Here is a 19,539-nt window from a genome sequence, read left to right as displayed (position 1 = left end):
CCACTGCACCAGCATAGGGTCTGTCAATGGGTCCAAGGATTTCATCCCGATACCTAATGGCAGTTGAGGTGCCCTTGTCTAGCCTGTAGAGGTCTGTGGTCTCCATGGATATGCCTCCACAGACCATCACTGACCCACCACCAAAACGGTCATGCTGAACAATGTTACAGGCATCATAATGTTCTAGACAGCTTCTCCAGACCCTTTCACGTCAGACCCTCAGACCACCCTCATGAAATCTGTTTCGGATTGCTTGGTCCTGTGTCCTGCTGGAGGTCATTTTGTAGGGCTCAGGCAGTGCTCATCCTGTTCCTCCTTGAACAAAGGAGCATATACCAGTCCTGCTGATGGGTTAAGGACCTTCTACGACCCTGTCCATCTCTCTTAGAGTAACTGCCTATCTCCTGGAATCTCCTCCATGTCCTTGAGACTGTGCATTTTAATATCACAAAACGAAACAATAATTTACAGTTTTCCCGTTTGGAAAACAATACAAGAAGAGCTGTATTTTCTTTCTTGTTTCTCATTTTCCCCGTTCTGAATTAAAAAACAGAAAAACCAAAAAACCATGCTGTTTTTCCGATTTGGTTTCTAAACGGATTCAATTGCCAGAAATCGTGATCACCCTAAATGCGCACTGCCTGTTTAGCGAGGGCAGCTTTACGCGTAGGGATGCAAATGTCTCTGGCTGCGGCTCCTTTCATTAGACACAGCAAAGCGACATATAGCTACGTTTTCCTTACAGGTAGGAAATGAGAGCAGTGGTATTTGTCTTTCGTTACAGCCGTCATGGGACCGAGTATGTGTCTGTCTGTATTTGCTACAAAAACGGCGTATTCGGGTATTGATATGAAAAAAATGCACGTATGGCTATTTTATATTTTATGGAAATGAAAGATCAAATCTGAAATGACAGCTTTCATTTAAAGCATCCTTTTTACGTATTTGGCTGTAAATATTGTTAAAACAACACATTTGTAGAAACAGGAAACCATGGCTCGTTGCAGCCACATCATTTGAAAGCACAACATTTTAATAAACGCGTGACTGATCTGAGATGTAATTTTCATTTTTCATCAAAGCTTATTTGTTTTTCTATGTATTGTCGCACTCATATGTCATGCCAAAGCCAAATGGTTTTATCGAACAATGTTTTTTTTTTTTTTTTTTTTTTTAATGCCTGTTGCACTACCTGTTTACAACCACAGGAGGGTCTCATTTCATTTTTTTGAGCCGTTTACTGTACAGAGCCGGCAGTGCTTATCCTTCTCAAGAAATGTACAAGGTCAAAGATGATAGAACGAAATAAATTCATTCTTAAAAAAATACTTTTTACATGCTTTCATTCCATGACCATGTATCTTCTAACCACTTACTATGAACATATAATAGATTACTTTGTATTATTCACATTTTAAAGTTCTTTGTAAATTTAACTAGCACTTTTTTGTCTGGTGGCATCCTCACCATCTCTGAGTGTGCCACCCATGCTCCTGCGCACGTATTCAATGGTAACTCCCCTGTAAAGTCCCTTCCCCCATTTAACGTCATAAATATGCACGGATTGTGATTGGTTGGAGTCATGAATCACGTCATAATGGTTTGTCATTCTGTCAAGCTGAAGTTAAGTGTGATTACACAGGAAATCAATAAATGCAATTTCAGTGGTCTGTCATTGCACGATTGAACTTAAGAGTACATTTGGCCGAATGCAATGGCATTACAGGGTATGTACACAAAGGGCAATTTAACCAATAAACCTAAACTGCATATTTTCTTATTGTGAAAGGAAAGCAATATCAAGACGAACATGCAAGCTCCAAGCACTAAGTCAGAGCAGGAATGAAACTGAAAACCCGGAAGGTATGAGATCACAGCACTAGGACTCTGAGCTCCCCGAAAGCCAGAAGGAAGCCTAATTTGGTTCACAGTTAAAGAGCTGCTCTCTGCAATTGTAGAAGCATTGTGCTACCTGTGAGAGGATACCAGAGTAGCTGGAGGACCCCAGTAAGAATAAAGACATGCAAATCTCCCCCCAGAGAGTCAGAATCAGAGGCACATTATAACATGGGCAGAGACCCCCCCTCAACTATTCACAGTGCTGTAGTTGGTGTCGTTGGGGGGGGCGGGTAACATTTTATTAAATTAGATTAGTTGAGGGTCCTTTCTAGAGGAGGCCCCTGGGCTTCAGCCTTGGTAAACCCATGCATTGAAGAGGCCCAATCAGAACACAAATCAAACTGACATCCCAGTAGGTGTGAGGTCACAGCATTTTCTATTAAGTTACTGCACCATCTGTAAGCCAGTTATATAGTAGCAGGTATATATGAAACTTTAATCTTCATAAAGTAACAGAGAAATATACTGATCAACTGTTGTCTGTCTTCAACTAATTTAATAATATTGCATGTTCCTGTATTCAAACAGCACCATAACAGTGAATCATCATCTTGTGTCAAAAGACTGGACTTTCCTCTTGCATCTGGCTTTCTATTGGAGCTGTTTATCATCTTTCTGCATTAGTTCTGTCTTTTACATCATTGTTAGCTAGCACAGTGTTACCTAGTGTCACTATACAAGAGGCTATGCCACCTATATGTGTCCATCACAAGCCTTATAAAGGATAATACTAATATTCAACTACACAGGAAACCACAGAGCTTCCGTCTGCTGAATACGGTTAAGCACAGACAAATTAGGGCATTCCAACATGTATTTTGATACTTTAAACTTAATCTAGATGACTTCGGTATCATTGCTGCTGCTACAAGGCTTGGAATGACAGATCACTGCAATGCCTTATTTTCAGAAAAATATTTTACCTCTTGCAGTTTAACTTGTGCAAGAGAAATCTGAAAAATGCTGCCACTGCAAAATGTGAAAAAGCGGTTCAGTGTTTTTAGTGCTTCTAGATTAGATTACTTTACTGTTCTACTATCTTTTGTACAAATAGTTAGCTAAGGTGTCTGCAACTGGTACAGAATGTCGCTGTAAGAATTCTCACTGCAGCTAAAATGTGCCAACTTTGTCACTTTCTCACCCTTTACTGCCAAGTAAGTTAGAGAAAGAAACGTGTCCTCAATAACAGAATTGTAGTGTTTTCATTTTGGATTTTCAAGCGCATATTCATTTAGGATTTATGCCCTCGTTAGCCTTGTTAACAGAAGCTAACTTTGTATGTGTTGCGCAATTTCCAAATAAGGAAAAGGGATCATGAATGAATTCGATCAGCAACAGGACAGTGATGATGGAATCTTTCCCCACCATCCTAATTTTCAGCTGACATTCCGAAGGTGCATGTGCTGTTTCCACGCAGGACAGTGTGTTGCTCTGCAGGTCAGGACACTGTGTCTGTTATCGGAAGGTTGGTGGCTCAAACCTGATGGCCGCAGAGTGACATTAGGGCCTTGAGCAAGACCCTTAATCCCAACAGCTCCAGTGGTTCTGGATGCTGCTCTCTGACATCAGAACTTGCAGTCACCTGTATGTGTGTCTCATGAAGAGCAAGAATGGTTATGAAAAAAACATACATTCTCCAGAGTGGTGAATAAAGCGCCTCTGTTCTGTTTACCTGCTAGACTTTATCTGGTTTATAGTTTATCTGGTTTACGGTTTTATCTGAGACTTACCACCTTAATCCGCTTATACAGCAGGATATTTCAGTTCACGTGGGGCACCTTACTCAAGGGAAAAACAGCAGAGTTTTTTTTCTAGGGTTTCAACCCAACTAGGGCTGTGATTAACAGTTGGAGTGCAACAGGGGCAGAGGTGGAGAGGACATCAACTGAAGATGATGACAATTCAAAAAGTTTTATGGCGGGAAATGTTAAAAAATACATTTAAAAGAGAACGAGATAGAAGAGCTGGTGTGGTTGAGCAACGTGAAGGCCGGAATAAATTCAGGAATTAAAATTAGTTCAGGAAATTACAAAATCCACTGACTGTGTTTTTGTAAAAGCCTCCTTAGTCATTCCACATTGCTGCACAGAGAATTAGTAAGCAGTGAACACTGCTATTACATTGCTGGAAAAAGGGGATGGCGTATCATTTGAAATAGATTCTATAATTAAACAACTGACAATAACAGTAATAAATATAAGGGATTGGCAATTTGAAAAGAAATACATGCAAAAACTATAGCAATAATTCAAATGTGGATTGAAAACCAGGTTTTCTTGTTGAATGTGTGTGTGTGTGTGTGTGTGGAGAGAGAGAGAGAGAGAGAGAGAGAGAGGTATGGTTGTAAAGAAAATCAATTGAATAATCAATTGAATATGACAGAGTGAACTGAAAACGTTGGTTTGCATTCAGATTCCTGTCCATCTCAGATTCAGTCTTTCAACTTGTGGTCAGTGTGCCATAAAGAAAACTGAGTAACACTATGGCTTTATAAGCTAAGGGATACAGGTTTAATTCTTGCCCTTGGCTGCCTTCTTGTGTGAGCATGTGGATATCTGCATGTTCCCCCATATTCTCATGGGTTTCCAATTGTCTTCCACAGTTCAAATGCATATTGATATGATTGGTGTTGTGCCCCCGGAACGGACTGCCATCCCATCCAGGGTGTCCCCTATCTTCTGCCTTGTGCTTCCTGGGATACATTCTAGGTTTAATATGGCACTGCACTGAAAACTGATTGTGGTTAGATGGATTTTTCAGGCTGCTGTAGTTCCTTTGATCAATGTAGCTGTTGAAGACTAGGAGACAACAGTCTCGCCTGTCTCATGTAAGTCAGTTCCCTGTTGGGTCTGCTTGGTTACATGCTGGGAGGCTACATGCTGACTCCTGGAGAGATTCTCAGTGAGGTGCACACCCAAAATTGCAATTTCTCTGAGATCTGATCACTGATGCATAGAGGAACTGCCCTACCACCAATTTCTTCTGAAATCGACAGTCATTTCCTTCATGTAATTGATTCTGAGAAGCAAATAATGGGCCTGACGTCGCTCCACCAGCTCGTTCACCTCCTGTCTGTATGCAGACGTGTGTCCTCCACTTACGAGGCCCACCATCGTGCTGTCGTCTGCATAGGTCATGATGTGATTGCAGGTGGCCATGGTGAAGCACTCAGATTCCAGGAGTGTGAATGAGAGGGGGCTACGGCAGCAGGCTTGGGGGTTCCTGATTTTAGTGGAGGTGATGTGCCCTACCCAGCTGAAGAAAATTTGAATAAAGGCATCTGTTAAATAAGTAAATGTGAATTCCATCCTCCATCTATATCGAAGCACTTATCCAACACAGGGCTTCAGGCTGCAGGAAGAAACCTCAACAATTGTAAAAAAAAGTGGAAACTCCATGTGCACTGAGCAGCATCTAAGCCCCCAACCCTAGAGATGTGAGATGACAGTGACACCCCTGAGGCACCATGCAACCTTCTTGGAGGAAACAATTATGAATAATTCCCTTGAGCAGCTCATGTGAAGAATCCCCCCCTAGTGCGACCTGGTTTTGCACGGTTGTGCTTCTTGTTTCTCCGTAGCAACGCTCACTTTTGTCAGTCATTATTGTGTAACTCATTTGCTGCAACCGGCTTCCTCATAGCAGCACAGCGCTTTATATTTTCTACATCTTGGTACATGTTCCGGCAGTCATTTCTCCACTTCCTGTTTTAAAGGAAATGTACTACAGAGATAAGCAGATAGAAAATGCAGACAAAAAAACCAAACCGTTGATGGTGGTTTGTGGAGTAGGTGCAAGGGAGTAACTTCGGCTGGAACATTGGAGAGGTTGAGCTCTCCACCCATTACGGGAGAAAAATGATTATCGGGGGGGTTGTATTAGCTGGTTTTGATTTATTCAGGGGGCAACAACCCCCCCCCCCCCACCCCCCTCGTAGTTTAGTAAGTAGGTGGCATATAGAATAGAAAAAGACTTTCTACCAAAGGCAGTAATATAACTCAAATGAATTTTTAATTCTTTTATATTGTTGTGACTTTTTTGGGTCCCTATATGACATTGTCACTTCGACTAATAAAATTCACACCATCTATGTATCGTGACATATGAAAAGGTCAGCTGATGCTCTCCACTTGTCCTTTCTCCACCTCCCCGCCTCTCATACTTCCCATTTTCTCCTCTGCATCTCCACCTTCCAATCATACTCACTCTGAACCTGATCTGTTCTTGGGAGAATACAGCCCTCCTTGCATTCCATATAACCTCAAGCCACTTATCATGTGCAGGGAGACAAGATCCTCTGCTCCCCATCACAGGAAACTAAGGGAACACCCAGGATGGGATACCAGTCAATAGTATGGCACTCACAAACATGTTAAGTGCAATTTAGAGATGTGACTTAGCCCCAGCAAATTTTAACTGCGACAGGAATCTATTAGTATCCAGAGAAACCCAGAAGATACAACCTACACACAAACAGGGGCAATTCAACCCCCCAACCCTGAAGTTAAAGGCATTAAAAAGCTTTATGCATGTTTTTGTGGCTGTTTTATTGTGCTACAGTAATATTAAACCGGTCACATTTTCATGATGCGTCTTCCGCTGTCGAATTAAAAGCATTTTAAAAATAACTAACGTTATTAGTAACTAATTAGTTAGTTATTATAACGTTAAATAATCCTAATCAAGGAAAAAGAAGAAGGTGCGTTACTAACTTGAATGATGAAAAACAAGCAACCCTTTCGTGGAATACCTATTTCTGGATAATGCGTGAGGTGTGTCGTCACAGCGAGGAAACGTGCAGTGTGCCTTGTACTACCATCCTATTTAAAACGGCACAGTGGAGGATAGCGAAGAAACGCTGCTCTGGTTTGGTGGAAATTTACAAAGTAACTGCAGATTCGCAGAACTGCAAACTCTTTATTTGCAAAGCGACAACCTGAGATAGAAAACTTAAAAGACACCTAAACGGCTGAGTCTAAGGTAAATTATTATATTTTTTCACTATCCAAACAATAATTGTATTAAGTAAAGAACTGCCATAATTTCTCATCAAATAGATCGAGTCATGCAATATGAATATAGCATTTGTTGGTTGTTTTTAATTATATAATTACAACGGCCGACAAAATAAATACTAGTGTACTACTACTGGTGATGGTGGTAGTAGGTATAGAGGTAACAGTATTGGTAGTAGTAGTAGTAGTAGTAGTAGTAATGATAATAATAGTAATAATAACAAACCAAAATCACATGTAACTACACTTATTTATTTTAAAAATCAATTTCATCTGTATTTCTGTATTGTAAATAACACTTGTTACATAATATAAAACAAAGTATGCTTTGCGTATACGGAAAATTAATTCATTTATATTGAGCATACGTCAGCAAACCGATCAATAAGCGAAAGGGTTTGTCTATACACCGGACATGATTTAAAATACAACACTGCAGATGACAGAAAATTGCATACGTGCACCGCCTGTTTGATTCATTATTTGATCTGAGTTAACATAGCCATTTTATGTGTGTTCATTTTACAAAATAGCTTGAAGACTTCGGCAAGCACATCGATCATTCATTGATACAGCATAAATAAGATGGATGGAGAGAAGGTGAGTGAAATTTCGTGATTTGAAATGTTATTTATTCTCTTTGAATACTTAGTAGGCCTACTTTAGAGAGAGGTTTAACGCTAATACGCTAGTTTCCGCCAGCTACACTTCACGTAATGGAGAGGACATGGACAACGGGTTTCGTTTTGCATTTGAATTTACTTCAAATTTTAAGAAGTAGTGCATGCGGGCAAAGGCGGGCTGTAATCATGCCCGGGCGATGAGTTGGAGCCCAAGAATTTACTCTGAGCTATAGTTCTGAGACCTGTTCTTGCATGCACAAGAGATGGGCAACTAGACGACAAGGAGATGGTTTTGTAAGGTAATGCTAGGTATAAAAAGCAGATTGGAACAGTACTAGAGGACCTGCATTATTCATTTGTGGGACTTGAGAGAGAATGTTTGGCCACTTCTCCATCCCGTCAATACAGTTTTTGTAATGGCTTTGCATAATATGGACTCTAGTCTGAAACAGCTTCCAAAATACTATCAGTAAGACTGCGTTCACTCTAATTTGTCTGTAGGTGTCATGTCTGCCCTGTTAATTCTGTGAAGTATGTTAATTAGACAGCTGTCAGCTGGCTGGATTTCATTTGTCAAAGCAATATTAAAAGTCAATTACAAAATCATTGAAATAATACATTACAGTTTGAATTTTTATGCACAACACTGTGGCCACCCAGGTTGGGGGTTCACATCCTATCTCCTCACTGTGAGTTTACATGAGCTGGTTGGAAGGCTTTCCTCCTGGTGTAGCTCAGCCTTGTGTGGGATGCTGCCTGGGCTTTTTGTTATACAGGAGTCTATATTATCGTTTGGAAATTTATGACTGGTTGATAATACTGTAAATATTACCTTCCATCTGGAGCTTAGCAGTTATATAGTGAAGCGTTTTTCTGCACTGGGCTGCATGGTGAAATCTTACAAATTTCTGTCTTTTGTACGTCTTGCACTATGGACTTCTGCCTCACATGACATTAATGGGAAGCAAATACTCATGTGGGAGTGAGGACATAAAGCCCTGTTGTACAGTGTTGCCCCTGACAATGAAGACTTTGTGGTCCCCAGAGAAGGTGGATTTGAGAGCTGATGCCAGTTTGCGGCAGAAAGCGTATCGGCCGCACCAATAGCCTAGTGTGTTAATTCAGTGTCCTGTGATTGGCCTTATTGCCCTTTGCTGCCTACAGAAGCCAAAGCAGGTGACTGCTTTCCTGTTGTTCTGTGTGGGCACAGCGGTTATTGGCTCCCTGCAGTTCGGCTACAACAGCGGGGTCATCAATGCTCCCGAGAAGGTCTGTATGTGTGTGTGTGTGTGTGTGTGTGTGTGTGTGTGTGTGTGTGTGCAGGCGGAATAAAGTGTTCAGTAGTCACAAATTGTTTCTGCTAATTTTCACCGGAAATGAGTAAAACATGATGCACCCCATTGGATGCCATTAAGTGCTCCTCACCAAAGCCATCCCAGGGCAACACACTGAATGATATTGATCAGTAGATGCCGTATGACATATCCTGATGTATGTTACAAGCAAACATGACACCACTTTAGCCAATTAGAAAGCAGGAGGGGTGGGACCGATTTTGATTCAAAGTCAGATGAAGGGCATTAAAACATGATCACTCATATGCTTACTAGTGATAGCTCACTGCAGTATTCTTACTAGACTGCTATCGTATAAGTGCATCATTTATTTTAGTGTGACTAGGTCTGATTGTGGTACAGTGGGAGACAATTATATGGCTGCAGTTCATTTAAGTACCTTAAAAGCCTGGTTTGTTTCTTAGTATGACAATTAAAAACATTGCCATAGCACTGATGGAATAGCTTCCTTATCATTATATAAATTAATATTAAAATTAATATTTATACAAATGTTGTGACTGTAAACTATTAGTCTTCTTGTTTGCCGTCACTCTCCCAATAGAGGCATGTTTTTATTTATATATAACACTATTATTCACATTGCATTGTGAATTTACTGATGAATATCCAACAAAATCTGTACTTCATGAGTTCGGTTTAACGGTTAACAGACATGTGATTCCACCATTTTGGCCACCTACTGGACAAAAAATGTTACAGCAGGATTTTTCTCAGTGTAATATATAATTGATGAGCTTTTTGGAAGTTGCTCCAATGCTTCCCTTCTCATATTTCTTTGTTTTGACACGGAAATTAATGCCAAACACCCTTGGTGCCCCATTTATTGTTTTTGTATCAGTTGTGTGCCTCCTCCTGACTTTACCTAAAGGCCTGTCTGTTCTCTGCTCAAATCAGAAAGTTCGAGAGTTCTTCAACAGCACATGGATAAAGAGGTACGGCCATCCCATCAGCTCTGGCATGGGCACCATCATCTGGAGTTTTGCCGTTTCTATTTTCAGCATCGGTGGCATGGTGGGATCGTTCAGTGTAGGCGCCATGGTCAACCGTTTTGGCAGGTGAGTAGGTGGGTCCACGGGCGCTGTCCAGCCTGCCATTGATAAACATGAGGGCCTGTAAGGTGACTGCTTCTCTTCTTTGCTGCTATGTCTGCAGGCGAAAGTCCATGCTGCTGGTGAATGCGCTAGTCCTGGCAGGTGCCGTTCTGATGGGCCTTGCCAAGATTTCCTCCTCCTTTGAAATGGTGATAGTGGGACGTCTGGTCGTCGGCCTCTTTTGTGGCTTCTGCACTGGGCTCACCCCCATGTATCTGGGTGAGGTGGCCCCCACCGCTGTCCGGGGGGCTTTTGGGACACTGCACCAGCTGGGTGTGGTTGTTGGGATCCTAATAGCCCAGGTGAGGCGACACATTTTATGCTGGGTTTTCATAACTCGGCAAAGGTGACGTTGGAGTGTAGACTGAACTGCGGCAACATTGTAGTTCACCATAGCTAAGAAGCGTGTAGAGGCAGTCTCCTGGTTATGAAGAGGATCCGTTCCCTAAGTCTGTCTTTAAGCTGAATTTGTAGGTCGGAACAGTTATATTAAAAGTACATAATAATAATGTAATAATAAAAGTAACTACATACGGTACTGTACTGTCCCTCAAGCCAAAGAACTGCTGAGGCTATGCAATATTTTCATGAGCGTCATAAAGTAGCATGTCACTTCTTTTAATACGAACCATTGTATGTACAGTAAGTATGAGCTGTCCGTAAGTTTGACGTTCTTAATCCGGGGACTGCCTGTATTAATGTCTTAAACATTTTCGCAAGCAAACTTTGATATTATGATATGAAGTTCAGAATATGTATTTAATGTGTTGCAATATTATTAATAACAGATAGGTGTGGAATAGTTCCCAGAGCTTCCACAACACTGGACATTGCAGTATGATACATATAAGTTGGTAAACTAGAAGAACCTTTTCTTCACCCATCCACGGACAATATCTTATCTAGTATAGGGAAACAGGAGCCTGAACCAGGCTGCACAGGGCACAAGGCAGCAGACATACTGGACTGCATGCCAGTACATCTCAGGGCCCAAGCCCACACACTAAGGCCCATTTAGAGAAGGCACTTCACATAGCTGCATGTCTTCAGATGGCCCAGTGACAGTGCTGCACACTGAGCCAGGACCCCTTTCAGTAACTGTTTGCCTCCAAAAGTACCTGTCATTATACTGGTTAGTTGGATTGTTGTGAGTAGTTTGGGCCTGAATTTGGAAGAAATTGAGCAGAAATTAATTATGTCCTGGATCGAAATGCTGTGTTTCTGTAGATCTTTGGCCTGGAGTCCCTGCTGGGCTCAGATACCCTTTGGCCTCTGCTATTAGCCCTGACGGCATTGCCAGCGGTCCTGCAGTGTCTGCTGCTACCTTTCTGCACAGAGAGCCCACGCTACCTCCTTATCACCCTCAATCAGGAAGAAGAAGCACGTAAAGGTGAGCCCACCATCGCGAACACTCAGGGGAACCAAAGGGAACCTCAGCCATGCACCATTCTCCGAATCATTCTTTGAAAACCATTGTGGGCACATTCGTTTTGCCGGAGGGGTATTCAGAAGAATCGAGTTGTGCCGACCCTGAGGGCACAGCAGAAGTCCGTGTTACTTTACATCGTACCGCCATGAACCTATTGGAGAGACATTTAGAATGATGATATAAAACAATAAATGGAAGTGGTAGCTAAGAGCAGGATAAAGCCTCTACTTTTTGAAATTTGAAATTTCTATGTGTGATGTGTGTTAGACAGTAGCTTGGTGCAATTAACCTTATCACCGGACTCGGCAATGACATTGCAGCTCTACCTGTAGTTCTTTTTGGAAAGCTACATTGAATCGACTAGTAACTGTTAACTTGGTTAAAACTAGTATTCCCAGCATGCATCACTCTACTAAGCTGAGCACTCGAAACAAAGTAAGTTACTGGCGGTCATGCTCAACAAAATAACTATCGCAGTGACAAATTGTCAGAGTTCGCGGGTGCGGACGAGCAGGCTGGCGGGAAGGAGGCAGGGAATGACGAAGCCGGGAGGCAAAAGGCAGGGAAAACTGGGGATTTATTAAGGGGACGACAGCTACGGGGAGAACGGGACATCACGGACCTCAACTAACATCACCTATCAGTGACGGACAAACGGCAGGGCAAGACGTGGACTGATATAGATAAAAGACAGGGCGAAATAACAAGACACAGCTGGGCATGATCGGGGAAGCACACGTGGATAATCAGGGGGCGTGGCACACACAAGGATCGGACAAGCCGGGCGTGACACAAACACCGTGTAATTTTTCTATGAATAGTTAAATAGGGGACAAATCATGTATTTTTGTGGATCGATATGTAACATGGAATATTTTTTTTTTCAGGATTGTGTGGTCTGCACACCACACTAGACAAACTTTTAAAAGTAATTAATAGCCTAGTCTAATTCTTCTAAAAATCATCAGTGGCTCATTTTATCACAAGTTTTAGCGTTATCCTATTTACTGGGCCATCAAGGCTGTCGGCAATGTGCTTATCTAAGCCTACTTTCCTGACAGGCAATAATCGCCAGTTAGTAACTATCAGGTATTGACACCAGGTTACTTGTATGATATCGAGTCCCCACAACGATATAATGACAAATCTCTGTGTGTGTTTGTGTGTGTGGGGTTGTATTTACCACATTGGGGGGTCAAATGTCCTCTAATCGTGTTAAAACATGTTACTATTTTTCTAGTGGGAACATTTTTCTGGTCCCCACAAAATTATAAAAATGCCATGTGTACACACGTTTCTGTACATAGTTCTGTGTACACACGTTTCTGTACATAGTGTTTGTGAGCCTGTTTTTCAGAGCAGGCTCCCTTTGTGTTTATTTTTGTTTTTTTTTATTTTTATTTATTTCCTTCAAATCACCTGACTGATGAGTGCCTTACTTTGAATGCAGTTATAAAATTGAATTATTAGCCGCCTTATGAATTTCATAAAACTTGGACATAAAGCACCCTTTTTGGACCGCATTGTTACTTTACTGAGGTTTTGTTGAGTCAGTTCTACAATTTTTTTTGTGTCAGCTGCTATTTTTTTTAACTTAATAGCACCTCTGCTACTTGGAAAAATGGCCAGTGTAGAGCCATGACCACCAAATCCCCATGAATCTCTCACACTTCTTCATGCGTCTCATCCTCAGCGCTTGTGCGGTTGCGGGGCTATGAGGACGTGAGTGCCGACATCCAAGAGATGAAGGAAGAGAGCATGAAGTTGGCCATGGAGAAACAGGTCACCATCCCTGAGCTGTTCCGCACTCGCGCCTACAGGCAGCCCATCATCATCGCCATCATCTTGCAACTCTCCCAGCAGCTCTCAGGAATCAACGCAGTAGGTGGACTTCATGTTCTCGGATCACCGATTGTCAGTAGCAGGACTGAGGCACTTTGATGGTGCTTCAGCTTGCTGATGATTTGTTCAAAGAGGTATGCTTGAGTTCATGATTGTTATTGTTCATATTCATGCTTGTTGTTCCTTTATTTCTCAGGTCTTCTACTACTCGACGGGTATTTTTGAAAATGCAGATATACCTGAACCCATTTATGCTACTATTGGCACAGGTGTAGTTAACACAGTGTTCACTGTTGTATCTGTAAGTATTTATTTACAGTATTTATTTCAATTACACATTGCAGATTCCAGTAATATTCTGTTGCTAATGTTAGTTGTACTGAAAGCTTGTCTGGATTCGCATTTCAGCTCTTTCTGGTGGAAAGGGCAGGACGCAGAACTCTGCACCTCCTCGGATGTGGTGGAATGGCTCTCTGTGGTCTTATCATGGCTGTTTCCCTCCAGCTGGTGGTAGGTTTCACCTGTTATACCCATCAATTTATTTAATATAACTTTATGAAGAATATTTTTTATTATTATGATTGTAAACATGTTTATATCGCAGCCCGCTTGTTGTTCTCCTATTTATAAATTGGCGGCTTTGGCTGTGTTTCTCATCCTTTCTTTCTCTCTATCTGAGCAGGACTCAACACCCCCGATGAAGTATGTGGCTATTGTGGCAGTGTTTGGATTTGTAGCCATGTTTGAGATGGGACCTGGGCCAATCCCCTGGTTCATTGTGGCCGAGCTGTTTTCTCAGGGGCCGCGACCCGCTGCCATGGCCGTGTCTGGCTGCTCCAACTGGACGGCCAACTTCATTGTTGGGCTCACCTTCCCAAAACTGGAGGTAATGTCATACAGATGCGTTTCTGCTAGATGGCCAGTATGTTAATTGTCTGGTCCCTCTAGCTGACTGTGGAAGAGCACTTTGTAAGTTGATCATTTGTCCACCTATTTTCGCTTGTCCATTACAGACCAAAGGGAGTTTCAGGAGCCTATCTCAAGTAGCAAAGGGCATGAGCCTATGAAGAGATTACCAATCAAACACTTGAGGCAATTTAAAGAAACCAATTAAGCAAACTGCATAGTTTTGGATTGTGGAAGGAGACCACAGCCATAGAGTGGTTAGGAAACATGTCAAAACTGGGAGAACCTGGAACTCCACTGTAATGAAAGAGGGCTGAGATCCAAGTGTAGAGTAGGCGGGATTATTGAATTATACTCCTGGATAACAGGCATCAATCATAATCAAAGTATTGTGTGTCCAATACTGAGGAAAGTCAGAAGCCGTCCGGAATAATATACATAAAAAACTGAAGTTCCACAAGCCGGGTCAGAAAAGATTAGAAAAACTGGTAGCAGTCAAGCAGAAGCACAAGTAGGCAAGACAGTTCAGCACAGAGCAAAATAAGAACCAACTGACATCAGGTGGTTTGGCCACCAGGCGTGGTTTTGGCCTCCAGGAGTGTTGACTGGTGTGATAAACACACACACAGAATCCGAGGCAAAACTCAAACCCCCAAACCCATGGTGAGGCCTTGATTTGAATATTGTATTGCCTAAATAAACACAAATGTATTTCAATATGACAACATAACATCACTCTCTAAACTACGCTATGAAAAAAGTGATTCTGTTACAAATATATTCTTGCTCCATAGTCACACATCCAGGCACAAACAAAGACCTAATTCTTCCGAAATACCAAACAAGCCTACATAAAGAGAATGTTGGCGTCTTCCTTGTGCAGTCCCAGACAAGGGTGTTGGTTTGCTTTCAGCATTGGTAGGGACCAAATCAGCCCTGACCCCCCCCCCCCCACTCTCCTAAACTCATCAGGTATTCCCACAATATTGGTAGGGGCATGTCCCTACCATCCATACCCAAATCTATGCCTTTGGTTCCAAACCTGCTCTCCTCTTACAGCTAAATCTTACTGCTCAATTCACCCTCTTTCCTCTTCGGTTTCCAGGAGCTGTGCGGATCCTACGTCTTTATCATCTTTGTGATCCTCCTCTTATTCTTCTTCATCTTCACATACTTCCGTGTTCCCGAGACCAAGGGGAAAACCTTCGAGGAAATCGCCTGTGGTTTCTCCAGACCTGAGAACACCGCATCGAGCCCGCCCCCTGAGAATGCCGCGACCTTGCCGGTATCTCCGACTGAGAAGGTTCCCATGGTGGAGTTTATTGGAGATCCTAAGGCTACAGACCAAAACAAATAGCTTTAGCAGGCACAATATATGAACGGTTGAAAGAAGCATTTGAATTGTACTTTTTGGAAAATGTACATGACAGGATTTAAAGACCACATATGGTTTAGAAAGGTAAAAAACCACTACTATGTGTACTATCTTGATGATAAAGTTTAGGAAATTTAGTTTTTATGAGCAGATATAATTATTTTTTTTTAATTGCTAACTAGCATAACACTGGTAACTTATGGGATACAGTATATTTTAATGCTGTATAGTGGATGTTGTACTAGAGCTACACTTTAAGGAAATATGGACTACTGCTATGTATCAGAGAGGACTATGTTTCATCCCTAAATGAAACTTTTTTGACTTAATTCTGGTTTTCAGAGGAAAGTGCATTGCGTGGAGAGAAAGAGTAAAATAATAGGCAAATTGTGGCTGTAAGCATATAACCGTATAATTTTCAGCAAAATTTAATTTGTTTGCCAGGGGCAGTGGTGGCTGGTGGTTTTTCAAACAGACGAAACACATTTTATCATTTTATCACAGCTGACCTTGGCTAGTTCCCCTGGCCCCCACACTGGCTAGTCCCCCCCCCACCGCCCCATGGCCTAGTTTGAAATAAATGAATGAACTTTAGTAACCTGGTAACGAAACAAGGAGCAGACGTAAGAACGCTATATTTATGTTTTTATTTACAGTAGGATATGTACAAATGAAAATTGAAAAAATGAAAACACATGCCTGGGATTGAACTTGAAACTCTCCGATGCTGAAGTATCATTTCAAAACACTGTCAGTCAAAATGAGGCGTAGCCACTTCGACAGTTCCTCCAGTCATCATGCAGAGCCCAGTGTCCTGGCCAGCCCACTGCCCCATTTACTCCCAGGGCCGCTGAGCTTCCCTGGAAATGACGCTTTCAAGCATTTGCCCAATAAACTTCTAGCTTTGCTGCCCTGAAAACATAAGTGCCATTGAAATCCAGATAAGCTGCACTTCAGTGGGTTTTACTGGAGTGCACTGCTACAGGAATGTAATGTATTAGAAAAAAAAATTATGTTAGACAACTTGCAAAAAATTATTGCTGATTCTGAATGAACTAGCTATGGAGCTGAATACATTCTAACACCGTCTTTGTAATAGCAGTGTAAATACAACAGAACATATTTGACAACATTTTTCGTGATGTTTTACCGGAGGCGGAGCTTCCTTTGTCTTAGCGCATTCGCCACTAGCCGGGGGTAAGGGACAGCATGGGAATGAATTATGCTTTGACATTGCTGCGAAGATGCCGTGGTGCATTTAGGATTCTTATATAACTGTGCTTGTGGGGCATTGATTGATTGTACAATACAATGATACCAATGGGCATTTTACTAACAGATGGGCACAGAACTCCTGTAAAGTGTGCAATCTTTTGCTATCATTTATATATTACGTATTTGTTAGGAAAACTGGTTATTTATTTTCTTATTTTTTTGCTTTAATTTAAGTAAGCATTTTTCTATTTTTGGGATAGAAATGTACAAAGAATGCCTTTTGCAATGTGCTAAATGCAATTATTTCATTCCTTTGAAGTAGTTATACTTTGATCAGAACCAGTATACATGAACGGTGAAAAACTCATATGCTTATGTGGGTAACACTTTACTTGAAGGGGCATAAGTACTTAGTAATACTCACTTACTACTGAATTACAAATCACGAACAAATCCAGAACAAATATAGTCACTACTTGAGATAAGATGTGTCATGATTCATCAATGATGAACAAACATAGATCAGAGATCAGTATTTCACTTATATTATTTTTGACTTGTTCCTTCAGTAGTTCACAAAGGTGTACAGAATTAACAGATACAGTAACAAATATAGTAAGTGATTGGGATGAAAGATGCATTATGATTCGTTAATGATGAACAAATGTGAGGTCAGTATTTAACTTGTGTTATTCATGAGTTGTACCTTCAGTAGATCCTTCAGTGCTACCTTCATTAGTTCAGAAAGATGTACAGAATTAACAGATATAGTAACTGTTTGGGGTGAAACATGCATCATGATTCATTAATGATAAATTAACATGAGATAAGCATGCAAGTAAGGCTTACTTTATGGTTATTTAATCCATAAGTAATAGTATATTACTATATTTATGCCCAGTGAAGTAAAGTGTTTAATGTGTGACCAGTAGTGAGAAATGTAAACCTATAATTAAAAAAAGATTTTTATTTATTGTATGTTATAAAAAGGATTAATTGGTATGACACATGAATGAGGTGTGAATGCAGTATTATTCAACAAATGTGTAAAAGAAATCACTGTATTGAAAATGTATTTCTGTGCAGGCGTGACTGGGATACGTTGTTAGTAGATGGATGAATGGATGGATGGAACTGTGGAATTATTGCAAAATACTTTAGGCTATTTATATGTCACTGAAATTTTATTTTTGTGTTTTTCTTCCCGGGTCTAGTTTAAAGTCATGATCTTTTTGGTTTCTAACGTTTAAAACGTAATTTATTATGTTAAACGATAGCAATTTTATAAACTTTAATTGACTTGCATATTTTTTTTAATATTTAGGTTTCTTTCACAGATTTTAACTTAAATTTAGAGGTATCACTGTGCTTTCTTGTTAAATTGTATGTATGGTTTCATGCTCGGCAGTGTTACAGTTATTAACTTTTGTCTTGAAGTGTATTTCCTGCTTTAGTGTTTCTCTCTACCTCCTTTTTACTCAGGCTTTCCTCAAGTGGTATTATATGCAATAGATATAGCGCATCTAATATTTTCATAGAGTGGGTTACACACAACGCTGCTAAACTGCTCATGTTCTTGATTGTTTGTATCTGTCCTCAATGTGTGGATCTTAATCAGATGCTATGCCACGTGTACAGTATCTTGTGTACTCCATGCTTTCTTCTGCCTTAAAGTGTCTCCTTCTGCAGTCATGCTTCTCCTCTACTCCCGTACTTAATGCTGTAAATGTCTTTGTACTTTGACACCTCCTCCCATGATGCACCAACACATGATCCTTACAAATTATGACCCAGTTGTTAAATTTGCTTAAATACTGTTGTGTCAAATGTATGTGCTTGTTTGTGGATGATGGTTCATCTCTGTTTATGAAAACTATAGCATTTTCAAATTCCCTGAGTAAAGTATTGCTGAAATGATAAAAGGTAAAAAAAATATAAGTGGAGATATTTTTGTGCAGATAAATGTTATTATATGTTGTATATACTGAAATAAATATTCAAAATTATGTTCATGAAAATAACATTGATCAAGAGTACGTGTTACTTTTCCATGATTCAGTCTGCTATACCATGAAATAAAACAGAAATTCTTTATAAATTCCTTGGTGGAAAATTTAGCCCTTTGAACCACAGACTGCCTCTATATGCACCCCTCCCAAGACACCCTAATTAGAATGTGGCATTAACCCATATAGATGTACATGTTGTTACAAGCAGAATAGTCTGTGTCAGAGAACCTTATCAGCGGAGTACTGGACAGATTTATGACCAAGTTCTAAGAGAAGTTTATGAACTTGTATGTATGGCCTGCAGTAGCTGGGGATGTCCACCAGGGGTCACTTTTTTACAAGATGTGGCCTTGAATGTGGCACTGTGTGTGTCCTTAATTGGTCAATAGACAATGTGTAAATATTTATATATATCAAATCATGACATATTAGTGGGCAGACTTATAGTTTTGAATCTCTCTGTGGGAAGTGTGTATTTTTTTCCACGAAGTTGCAGTCCAAAAAAAAATGTGTTTGGGCAAATTATGGTCTGACAATTGCCCATATATCATGCATGTGTATACAAATGTGTGTATGTGTATTCTGCAGTGATGTGATGTCCCGCCCAGGGCATCTTGTTGATTTGAGCCCTATGTTGCCTGGAATTGTCTCCAGGCCTCCCTGTAACCCTGTATTGAATCATAAGACTTATGGGTTATGATAGACCACTAAATGACAGGGAATTAAAAGGTAAAATCATGACAATGAGATGATTTTAAGGAAAAAAATAAAGGGCGA

General features: G+C 40.8%; 1 protein-coding gene across 2 annotated transcripts; it reads left to right on the top strand.

Moving 5' to 3' along the window:
* The first annotated feature begins 628 nt into the window (after nucleotides 1–628).
* Nucleotides 629–18,851, top strand: slc2a3b (solute carrier family 2 member 3b). 2 transcript variants are annotated; one of them, XM_049026256.1, is made up of 11 exons: nucleotides 629–745; nucleotides 7,448–7,514; nucleotides 8,702–8,806; nucleotides 9,790–9,950; nucleotides 10,048–10,288; nucleotides 11,214–11,376; nucleotides 13,109–13,296; nucleotides 13,454–13,558; nucleotides 13,666–13,767; nucleotides 13,940–14,143; nucleotides 15,269–18,851. In XM_049026256.1, the coding sequence occupies exons 2-11, from the start codon at nucleotides 7,500–7,502 to the stop codon at nucleotides 15,518–15,520; spliced, it is 1,536 nt and encodes a 511-aa protein (XP_048882213.1). In that variant the 5' UTR covers nucleotides 629–745; nucleotides 7,448–7,499; the 3' UTR covers nucleotides 15,521–18,851. The 2 variants fall into 2 exon arrangements, with proteins under 2 accessions (XP_048882213.1, XP_048882212.1); XM_049026255.1 differs by lacking the exon at nucleotides 629–745 and adding an exon at nucleotides 6,601–6,879.
* The last annotated feature ends 688 nt before the right edge of the window (nucleotides 18,852–19,539 follow it).

The sequence above is a fragment of the Brienomyrus brachyistius genome, chromosome 9 (genome assembly GCF_023856365.1).
Source record: "Brienomyrus brachyistius isolate T26 chromosome 9, BBRACH_0.4, whole genome shotgun sequence".
NCBI classification, from domain to species: domain Eukaryota; kingdom Metazoa; phylum Chordata; class Actinopteri; order Osteoglossiformes; family Mormyridae; genus Brienomyrus; species Brienomyrus brachyistius.
This window is presented reverse-complemented; position numbering and strand designations above follow the sequence as displayed.

Excerpts from the sequence above, each read along its gene's own strand:
- slc2a3b (XM_049026256.1), top strand. Across the intron at positions 10,289-11,213 it reads TTGGGATCCTAATAGCCCAG|ATCTTTGGCCTGGAGTCCCT; the intron begins GTGAGGCGACAC and ends GTGTTTCTGTAG. Across the intron at positions 14,144-15,268 it reads TCACCTTCCCAAAACTGGAG|GAGCTGTGCGGATCCTACGT; the intron begins GTAATGTCATAC and ends TTCGGTTTCCAG.